Genomic DNA, 11,642 nt, shown 5'->3' with positions numbered 1-11,642 from the left:
CCAACCAATGGACTCTTTTCCTAAATAAAGGGTTTTAAGACCCTTTGAATATGTTGGAATTTTGAGTCCATACTCCATACTTCCCTAATCCGAAGGGCGAAGGCAATGCACAACTTCCTTTAGCTTCCATATTTCTTTTTTATACACATAATGAAAAACATTTTATGCACCGTGACCTATAATTTAGTCAAGTTTTGCCTTTCTTAATTGTCCTGATTAAATAATGAAATTCGATCTTTGGGTACGCCCAAATATTAATAAGGGATATCTAAATGCAAAATTTAAATTATGTTTGCTCTACATAATAAAATTCAAATATTGGGTACGCCTAGAGTTAAATTGGGGATATCTAAAGGAGATGTTAATGTATTTACACTTTATATGAATTGAGAATTTGTTTTCTACAGAAGAGTAATCATCGAAATTATCAAATCGGTGGATTCTCTTCCTAATTAAAGGGTATTAAGACCCGATAATCATGTTGGAGCTTTGAGTCCAGATTCCCTAGTTCCCTAGTCTTAAGGCAATCCACAACTATTTTCAGCTTCCATATTTTTTTTATAACCTTAATGGAAAACATTTTATACATCGTGATCTATATTTTAGTCAAGTATTATGTTTGTCAATTGTGCTAATTAAATTATAATATTTGAATTTTGGGTACGCCCAAAGGTAAAATGGGATATTTAAATGCAAAATGTAAATTATGTATGCTATACATTATAAACGTGAGTATTTTTTTTCTTTCAATGCAACGGTAATCATTCGTTGTGACCATTAGGACTAATGATCTAAGTTACTAAGATTCTTGAGTGTATGAAATTCTATATTTATCCTTTGATTAAAGGCAAATTGATCTTTTGTGTTTGTTTTTTATGGATTAGCTAGTTTAGTTCATTGTTGTTACGCACTAGCTAGATACATTCAATTATATATGAAGTGGGGCAATTAATCTATTTAATATTGTTAAAACATCAAATATGATTATCCGAAATAACCCTGTACCTTGGTATTTTGTAAAAAAACAAGAATTGAAGCACTTTGTCTAGGTTTGCCCAAAATAAAACATCGTTACGTTATGCCCAATAACTATAATCCAAAATAACCCTATGTGTATTTGATATACACGTTTTATACATATGTTTTTCCCGACTTTTCACTACATTCTTGTATAGTTTTAGGCTCTTTAGAGCCACTTTCCGCTAACATTTTCTTCTCTAGTGTGTTCGGTGCATTTTCATAAGTTTTACAGGAACTTGGAGTTTCCCGGATGATTTAGACACGTTTTGAGCGATATTGGAGATGTTGGTGAACAAAGATGTAAAACCGAGCTGAATAAGAATCGATCCTTGAAGAACAAGAAGCGAAAAGCAGATTTTATAACTGTGCCCGATCGGGCTTAGCATGCCCGGTCAGATCGGGCACTGAAGGGAGTGTTGGCTGACACTAATGTTGAAGCAAAGAAGCTATTCTAAGCTCTTATGCCACGCGCCCGATCGGGCAGGCCTAGCCCGGTTGGACCGGGCGCGTGGAGGCTGGAGGCGTTCAAGATTATGAAGATCAGCAAGGCAGCCAGAGTAGACGTTGAGCCTCGCGCATGATCGGGTGCTACCTGCCCGGTTGGATCGAGCGCAGAGGAAGTTCATAGAAGAAAGCAGCGCTGTTGTTTATACCATGTGCCCGATCGAGCATGTCAATCCCGGTCAAACCGGGCACAGTTGTGCGCAACTCCAAATTATAATTTTATTATTTTTAGGTCATTAAGGGTATAAATACCCAGTGTAATTTTCATTAGTGGATTATTCAGATTTTCCTTAAGTCCTTTTTCTCTCTCTAGAACTTTCGTTTTATTCCTTTTAGCAATTTAACTCTTAGGTTAGATTTGGGTATTGTTGATTAACAATTTGAGTAATTTCAATTGAAGCATCATTGGTATTCATCTCTTTTCCTTTCTCTTTCAATTATTTATGCTTTTCAATCATGTTTTCTATAATTATGATTGCTATTGCTTTCTTCAATATATGTGAGTAGATTTCTTATTCCAAGATCTAGGGTAGCCCAATTATGATTGATGCATGAATTAATTCATTAAATTCTCTAATAACCATTGTAATTGTCTATGCTAAATTGATTGTGATTAAGCCAATGCTATATTAGAGATAATTAGTATTGTTATTATTCCATTGTTTCTATCACAACGAGAGTTGGATTTTAACGGAATTGAGTAAATTGATTTAGGATTTGAAATTCAACATGAGAATAGTTGAACGGATAATTGGGAATTGAAGTAAAGTGTTTAATGTCTCTAATTTGCATGATACCATGAGAATAGACTTGATTGTGGGTTAGGGAAGCCATTGATACTCGAGAGAGGTATTTGGTATTTGTTAGGGTTTTCTTTTCCCCGTGTTGATTGGAATTGTATGTTAGGGGTAGATATATAATTGCATCGATCGTAATTGTGGTGATACTTGATCTTGGATGTTTTAGCTTATTGATTCATTATATTCGTTTGATTTATTCTAGTTTTCCATACATTAGCTCTTAGTTTATTCCACCATTGATTGATTCTTGCTTAGTGATTACTTGAGTCTAGATAATTTAGGTGAGCCTTAGTCTCTTGGGATTCGACCCTTACTTGCACTTCACATAGTTAGGAGGAATAGTTAGGTTATTTTTGTTAGGTACGCGACACGCCTACCTGTATTACATAAGTACCTTTCGATCTATGCGTCAATCAAGTCTTATCTTTGTTAATCGTAATGGTTGATGAATAAAATTCAAATGTTAGTTGGGTACGCCCAAAGTTAAACTGGTATTTAAAGAAATATTAATGTATGTATGCTCTATGTGGATTGAGATTTTGTTTTCCACGGAAGAATAATCAAAGAAATTGTCAAATATGTGGATTCCTTTCCTAATTAAAGGTTATTGAGACCAAGTGATCATGTTGGAGTTTTGAGTCCATACTCCCTACTTCTCTAGTCCGAAGGCAATGCACACCTTCCTTAAACTTTCATATTTCTCTTTTATATCCTTAATGGAAAACATTTTATACACCGTGAACTATATTTTGTTCAAGCCTTGTCTTTGTCAATTGTCCTGATTAAATAATGAAATTCAATGTTTGGGTATGCCCAAATATTAACTAGGGATATCTAAATGCGAAAATTAAATTATGTATGCTCTACATAATAAAATTCAAATATTGGATACGCCTAAAGTTAAATTGGGGATATCTAATTAATGGAGATGTTAATGTATTTACGCTTTATATGGGTTGGGAATTTGTTTTCTACAGAAGAGTAATCATTGAAATTGTCAAATCGGTGGATTCTTTTCCCATGTAAAGGGTATTAAGACCCGATAATCATGATGGAGATTTGAGTCCAGATTCCCTAGTTCCCTAATCCCAAGGCAATCCACAACTTTGTTCAGCTTCTATATTTCTTTTTTTTTACACCCTTAATGGAGAACGTTGTATACATCGTGATCTATATTTTAGTCTAGTCTTACAATTGTCAATTGTACTGATTAAATTATAAAATTCAAATTTTGGGTACGCTCAAAGTTAAATCGAGGATATCTAAATGTGAAATGTAAATTATGTATGCTCTACATTATAAACGTGAGTGTTTTTTTTTTTGGTTTTTTTTTTGGTTTTTAATTTTTTTATGCAAGGGTAATCGTTCGATGTGACCTATTGGACTAATAATCTAAGTTACTAAGATTCTTAAGTGTATGAAGTTCTATATTTATCCTTCGATTAAAGGCAAATTGATCTTTTGTGTTTGTTTTTTATTTGGATTAGCCCGTTTAGTTCATTGTTGTTACACACTAGATACATTCAATTATATATGAAGTATGGCAATTAATCTAGATAAGATTGTTAAAACATCAAATGTGATTATCCGAAATAACCTTGTACCTATGTATTTTGTAAAAAATCAAGAATTGAAGCACTTCGTCTAGGTTTGTTAAAATAAAGCATCGCTAAGTTATGCCCAATAACTATAATCCAAAATAACCCTATGTGTATTACATAAGTACCTTTCAATCTACGTGTCAATCAAGCTAAAGATGGAGTGTCCCATTAAAATAGATCAAAAATTAGGTGCGCCATTGAAGATAGATGAAGCTATCAAAATGGGGATGAAGGTATATAAATGAATTTTGTCAATCTTTTATTTTGGACGATTTTCTTCAATATTATAACTTTGAATGATTATTTATAAATTATAATATTATAACTTGGAAAAAAAAATTACCCTATAAAAGTAATGAACCAAACAACCCTTTGCTGACTAGGCGCTGACTTATTGCTGACTTTTCATGATTTAAATGATGTGTAACTTTGATTTTTTAATTTTTTTAAAAAAATTGTTCGAAGGCTAAGATTAAACAATAAAAAATATCAATGGTTCAGATACAATGTCTTATTGTAGTCGACCATAGTCGTCCGTAGTCGACGACTACGCTAGAATCATCATCATATTAGGAGCAATTGTAATCCAATGCTCAAACTAATATTTGAGGCTTAAGAATATCTTTTAATTTATGCTCTATATGTGGTATAAATTATTATATTGAGAGCTAGACACACGAAAAATATATATAGACATTAATGATTTATTCTGAATTACGAAGCTAAGTAAAATTTAAAATTTAATTTCAATAGACATTATAAACTTGTCATTGCTCATATAGTCGTATACTTCTCCTATGTTGTTAGCTATCAATCTATCATAATAATTCAAAAATCAATGAGTACTCATCTTCCAAAATTCCAAAATCATTAGTTCATCAAAACTGGATAAATTGTGAGTTGTTTGTTCAATAATTCCAACGTTGATCATTCTACGATTAAGTTAGGCATAATAGAAAGAAATTAAAGATGGTCCAATAATTAATAAAATATTGTCTCCCACGCACAATCATGCATGCATTGTCCAAAATGACCATCTTAAAACTCTATAAATACCCTTTTTTCTTAAACCAAATATATCACTCATTAAGCGCATCAGCCAAAAAAAAAAAAAAAATTAAAAAAGAAAAAAAAAAGAAGAAGAAGAGCTTAAGAAGAGTGAACTGATAAAGATGAAGAGCTTTGGGATTATTATGGTGATCATGACCCTTATGGTTGGTACATCAATGGGACAAGCAGGCAAATGCGTCAACGGCCAGTGTCCCAATGGGCTATGCTGTAGCAAATATGGCTACTGTGGCAGCGGACCTGAATACTGTGGTGGTGGCATGTCACCGGCGGTTCAAGCTCACCCGTCTGCTGATCTTCCTCAAATTCGTGAGGTTCGTGCTGCTCCTGTTGTTGGAGCTAAAGCCCCTTGAAGATGAACCAACTCATTATAATCATAATAATGGCTTTGTTACCTCATAAGTAATATCTTTATTGAATATTGATGAGCCTATCAAAGGCATTATATACACACTAGGCTATGTATGGTTAAGCTACAATCAAGGGGCCTAACTTCCTATAATTAAGGTTGGGATAAATATACAATATGCATTCTTAACAAATATACAGTAACAGAATATATTGATGTATATCAATATATTCTAACACTCCCCGGTAGTCGAAACGGGAGATCGTCGAATGCTTAGACTGTCCCTAAAATCCTCAAGTAAAACCAAGGGAAGAACCTTAGTAAAAATATCTGCAATCTGATGTCGGGAAGGAACATGTCCACGAGCAACCTTTTTGCGAACAAAATGGATATCAATCTCGATATGTTTAGTACGTTGATGTTGTACAGGATTTTCGGCAAGATAAATGACACTAACATTATCACAATAAACCAATGTAGCTTTTTAAATTGGACATTGTAGCTCCAAGAGTAGATTTCGCAACCAACAAGATTCCGAAACCACATTGGCCACCCCTCGATACTCAACCTCTGCATTTGATTTAGACAAGGTTGCTTGTCGTTTGGATGACCATGAGACCAAATTATCACCAAGAAATACACAATAACCAGAAGTGGACCTTCTAGAATCCGGACAACCACCCCAATCTGCATCTGTATATGTGATAAGAGTAGAAATAGAAGAAGGATAAAGATGAAGACCATGATCAAGAGTACCATGTATGTAGCGCAGAATGCGCTTGAGAGCGTTCATGAGCTCAAATTTCGGATCATGTATGAAAAGGCACACTTGTTGCACTGCATATGTAATGTTTGGTCCTGTGAATGTAAGATATTGTAGAGCCCCAGCAAGGCTCCGATAGAGAGGGGGGTCCTCAAATGAGATGCCAGAAACACTAAGTTTCGGCTTTGTGTCAACTGGGGTCGGTGATGACTTACATGAAGACATACCGGCTCGATCAATAATTTATGTGGCATACTTCTTCTGTGATTAAAATAGACCTCCTGCATGACGTGTAACGGCTATCCCCAAAAAATAGCTAAGCTCACCCAAGTCCTTCATAGCAAATTCAGAGCTAAGAAGGGTAATGATAGACTTACGAAGCTCATTAGAAGAGACAGTCAAAATAATATCATCCACATATAACAGAAGATAAGACATAGAAGTACCTTTCCGTAGACAAAAAGCGAATGATCAGAGGTACATTGAAAGAAGCCAATAGTCTGTACATAGTCAACAAATCTCATATACCAAGCCCGTGGAGCTTGTTTCAGTCCATAGAGAGATTTCTTCAACAAACAAACATGATCCAATTTATTCGGATCCCGAAATCCCAAAGGCAGATGCATGTAGACGGTCTCTTTAAGTTCACCATGTAAGAAAGCATTCTTGACGTCTAGTTGATGAATTGCCTTAGTTTTAGATAAAGCCAAGCTAAGAACAGTGCGAATAGTAGCCGGGCTAAATGTGTCACCACAATCCACGCCAACCTGTTGTGTTTTTCCATCACCTACAAGATGGGCTTTACGCCTCTCAAACGAACCATCATATTTTTCTTTATGAGCGAAAATCCACATAGACCGAATAACATTAACATTAGATGGATGGGGCACCAACTCTTACGTCTTATTTTTAATAAGAGCATCATATTCATCAGTCATGGCCTTTTTCCAATTGTGGTTAGGGGGCAGCGGTGATTTGGAGACAATGGTGAGAAGATTAAAGTGTTTCTTGGGTTTAAAAATCCCATGTTGGCTGCGTGTAACCGGTGGTGTAGGAGGTGCAGGAATAGACTAAATATGAGATGTTGGGCTAGATGTAGAAATAGGTGTGGCCTACTGTGGGCTCATGACATGCGGCCCAGCAGACGAGTGTGAGTTGCTCGGCCCAGCAGGTGGAGTAGGAGAGTGCTTCGCTGGGCCTTGGCTGGATGGTGGTGTGGTACGCTCAGCATTGTGCACGGTTTGAGTTGGAGAGGAAATGCGCTCACGGTTTGGGCCAGGTTGAGGAGCTGAGTTTTGAGCTGTAGTCCAATAATGGAGAACAGTAGGAGATAAGCCATCATCTAAGAAATTATATGTCTTTTTGAGGAACATGCAGCTTAGCAAAAGGGAATTGTGATTCTTCAAAAATCACATGACGGCTGATGATGATTTTTTGTGAAGACAAGTCATAGCACTTATATCCCCTATGGTTTGACGGGTAACCCAAAAATACACATGGTGTGGAGCGAGGTTGGGGTTTGTTTATGGTGGTTGAAGGAGAGAGTGGATACCATAAACACCCCAAAACCCAAAGATGAGAATAGGTTGGTTCTTTTTGATAAAGAATCCTAAGCAGAGATTGGTAGTTCAACTTCTTATGAGGAAGAATATTGAGAAGGTAAGTCGCCATTTGCAAAGCATGATGCCAAAAAGAGGGAGGTAAAGAGGCATGGACAAGAAGAGTACGAACAATATTGTTAATCGTATGGATTTTTCTTTCAGCTTTTCCATTTTGTGGAGATGTATGAGGACATGATAGACGAAAAGAAAAACCATGCTTTTTACAAAATTCCCAAAACGGTCCATTATCAAATTCCCTTCCATTATCACATTGTAAGTTCTTAAGACCCCGTTCAAATTGAGTTTGGATGAAAGTTCTAAAATTCAAAAGAGTATAATAAACATCAGATTTGTTAGACAATGGGAAGGTCCACAAAAAATTAGAAAAATTATCCAATAATAAGATATAATATCTGTGTCGAGAAGAACTCAAAACAGAAGATGTCCATAATCAGTATGAACAATATCAAAGGCATAATAGTAATAGAATTTGACGAAACAAATGGCAATTTAATATGTTTCCCAAGAGGACATGAATGACAAATACTATAATCTCCAGATTTATTACATTCAATATATTTATTCTTCCTTAGTGAACTCAAAATATTAGCTCCCGGATGACCCAACTGTTCATACTATAAAGACGGTGCTAAAGCTGCAAATGTAGAATTAGAAGAGACATGTTGCTTGGTGATAGGATAGAGTGCACCCCGACTTTACATCTCATTAGACGCATCCCCGTCTGAAAGTTCTTCACAGAAAACCAAAAAGGATCAAATTCAATTGAAACTGAATTCTCAGTTGTAAACTTTCGAACTGACACTAAATTCTTGATAAGGTGAGGGGCATGGAGGACATTTTTAAGTGCTAAAGGAGGATGGGGAGACTTTAAGTGAGTATGAACATAGCCATGAATAGGAATAGATTGACCATTGCCAACAGTTATACCACATTTATTGCTCAAATTAAAATAAGGCGTGAGACTACCTTGGCCGGATGTCATATGAGAAGTGGCGCTGGTGTCCATGTACCAGTTTGGATCCGGTGGAGTAATGCTAAGGGTGTGCATCTCCGCTTCTATGTCAGTTGGAGTTGGGTCTAGAAGCAGAGTAGGCATGCTGAGGTCTCAGCCCAAGAATACCATCCTGCTGGTGCTGATTTTGCTGAGCATTGGGCCTGGCTAGACCTGGCAAATTGGTCGTTTGGGTCAAGTACGGGTTGGGTCAATTTCAATTTCGGGTATGGCTCGCGTCAGGTATCGGGTTGAGTTCGGGTCGGGTCAATTTTGGGTTGGGTTATGTTCGGGTTGTTCCATTTAATTTGTAGATCTAATTCAAATCAATAATTTTATATTTTATTATTGTTATAATAAGAACTATTAATTCGGTTTATGAGTGTGGCTACAGTTGAAGATGAACAATTTAAATTATTTTTGGCAGTACACATTTTTAGTTCAATTATAAGGTAATTTTAGTTAGGGACATTTTGAGTATTGGGTCGGGTCAATTTTGAGTATCGGGTTTGTTCGTGTCAAACAATTCGGGTCAATTTCGGGTCGGGTCAACTTTGGGTCGGTCAATTTGGGTGTCGAGTCAGGATCGGGTCAACTCTATTTTCGGATCAGGTCAATTTTGGGCTTTGGGTCATTTTAGGGTACTTATATTTGGGTCGTTTTCGGGTCATGGGTCGGGTCATCGGGTCAGGGTCAAAATTACCAGGTTTAGGCCTGGCCCTAAGAGCCGTGGGAAATGGACAGGGAGGAATTTCCCACTACATCCATGGCCAGGGCCACTGCTGGGTCGACCACTGGTTCGGGGCTTGTTGTTGGCCACCGTTCCGGTTGGTACTGGTGCCGCCCTTGCCCCCACCACCGGAGCTTCCACCGCCGGATTTGCCTTTTCCACCACCTCGACCCCCTGATGAGTTGCGATTCTTCCCAGAGTTGCGATCGTGTGGTCGTTTCCCACCATTGTGATGACAATGAGAACCGGATTGCTTAGCCTCGTCGTGGGAATCATCTGAGTCTTGAGCCACCATAGCAGAAGCGGTGGTCTGGGCTGCCTTCCTCAAGCCCGCTTCTTTAAGAACGAGCATGGATCTGGCTTGATAAAATTGCGGTAACGGGTCACTTTAGCGAATTAGAGTGGCCACCCCCTTGTAAGTATCGGTGAAGCCGGACACCAATTGGAGAACTAGACGGTTATTGTCCACCGGAGAGTCGACGTTCCTAAGTTGATCCGACCAAGGACTTGAGATGTTGACAGTATGCAGAGGCATTTGGGAAATTCTCCATGTCTGTGTGAGTGAAGTCATACTCAAGAGTTACGGCACGGGAATGTTTTTTGTCTTGGAAGATATCACGCAACCTTTTCCAAGCCTCCATTGCTGTGGTGTTGGGTTCAAGAATGCTGTTTAGCAGATCATGTGAGATCGTGGCATAAATCCACTGAAGAACGGTAGCATCGAGAGTCGACCACAATTCTTTTTCTTCCTCGGTCGTAAGCGACTTCTCCTTACCCTTGGCCGGAGGAATGATATGATCAAGCACCTTATGAGATTTTGCGTGAATCTTAAAGAGTTTCGCCATGTTGCATAATGAACGTTTTCCATCTCAAGAGTGATTGGAACAAGGTTCTTGATGTTGGTAACAGCAAGAGCCGGATGAAAGGAGGTCTTTGAGTCACCCATGGAGGATTAAAAAAAAAAGAAGAAGAAGGATGCAACAGAGAGTGGCTAGGGTGCGGAAGAAAGAAGTTCGTATCCCTAGCAATGTAATACCATGAAAGAAGATAATTCCTTGAATATTGATGAGTCTATCAAAGGCATTATATACACACTAGGCTACGTATGGTTAAGCTACAATCAAGAGCCTAACTTCCTATAATTAAGGAAGGGATAAATATACAATATACATTCTTAACAAATATACAGTAACAGAATATATTGATGCATATCAATATATTCTAACATTTACAGAATATATTGATGCATATCAATATATTCTAACATTTATGCCTTACTACTTGCTTATATTATCCAATATGAATAAGCTCCTATACGTATAGGGGCATTTTAATAAACTTATCGTATGTTGTAACTTATCTTGTTTGTGTTGTCATAAGATGAATGAATATATATTGTTCTTCTTATATTATCTTACATGTTTGCTTATTAATAATTTCTTCAAACTACATAGTGTTGTTAATTGGTCGTTATATGAATGAGTTCTTACCTTGCCAATTACATTTCTACTGTTTATCGAAAAATGGTGATTATTCTAAGTTAATTGTATGAATATGTTCTTACCCGCCCCAATCTAAATGCATTAGTATATGTGATCAAGTTGGTAGGAGCTGAAGGATATAGATGTAACCTGTGATCAAGGGTATCCTTGATGTATTGTAGAATGCGTTTCAGTGCATCATAATGAGCTTCCCTAGGGTATGCATGAAAAAATAAATAGATATACTGACCTACATATGCTATATTAGGGTGTCTTAACTTCGATCAATTTGGGGAAAAATAAGCAGAACAAAACTTAGAGAGACAAAGCTTAATGAGAAAGAAGAGAATAATTTTTGTTATTGAGTGAATAAGGAAAATTGCAGAGAGAAGAGTATTTATAACTTATTAATACAAGCAACATAAAATAGAATTAATGAGGCCCACTATAACTAACTTTTGCCAGCTGTGCTTGCTGACGGGGCAACACACTTATATCACCACTATTCTTCACAGGGTGAGTTAAAGTAAGGTACTATAAAGCACACGCTGGCCTGCAATATAGTGTTGGATCATTGAACATAGGATCGGACTTTACACTATGTTTTTACCGAAGTCGTCACAAGTTTGCAAAACTCCATACCAGCCTGCATGATCTTAGTTCATATTTCTACTAAGATATGAATATAAATATGAAGGTGTACGAGTAACAAT

The 11,642-nt window shown here is 36.9% G+C and overlaps 1 protein-coding gene across 1 annotated transcript; it reads right to left on the bottom strand.

Annotated features, from left to right (window-relative positions):
- Window positions 1-9,933: 9,933 nt before the first annotated feature.
- Window positions 9,934-10,293, bottom strand: LOC110698143. Its single transcript, XM_021875552.1, has one exon. It carries the CDS (start codon window positions 10,291-10,293, stop codon window positions 9,934-9,936), a length of 360 nt encoding a protein of 119 aa, XP_021731244.1.
- Between the last annotated feature and the right edge of the window lie 1,349 nt (window positions 10,294-11,642).

This window comes from Chenopodium quinoa, unplaced genomic scaffold, assembly GCF_001683475.1.
Source record: "Chenopodium quinoa cultivar QQ74 unplaced genomic scaffold, ASM168347v1, whole genome shotgun sequence".
Taxonomy (NCBI): Eukaryota; Viridiplantae; Streptophyta; class Magnoliopsida; order Caryophyllales; family Amaranthaceae; genus Chenopodium; species Chenopodium quinoa.
The sequence above is the reverse complement of the archived record's forward strand: the minus strand, read 5'-3'. Positions and strand labels throughout refer to the sequence as shown.

What these genes read in the sequence shown, in the direction of transcription:
- LOC110698143 (XM_021875552.1), bottom strand. Translation starts at nt 10,293, where the DNA reads ATGGCGAAACTCTTTAAGATTCACGCAAAATCTCATAAGGTGCTTGAT.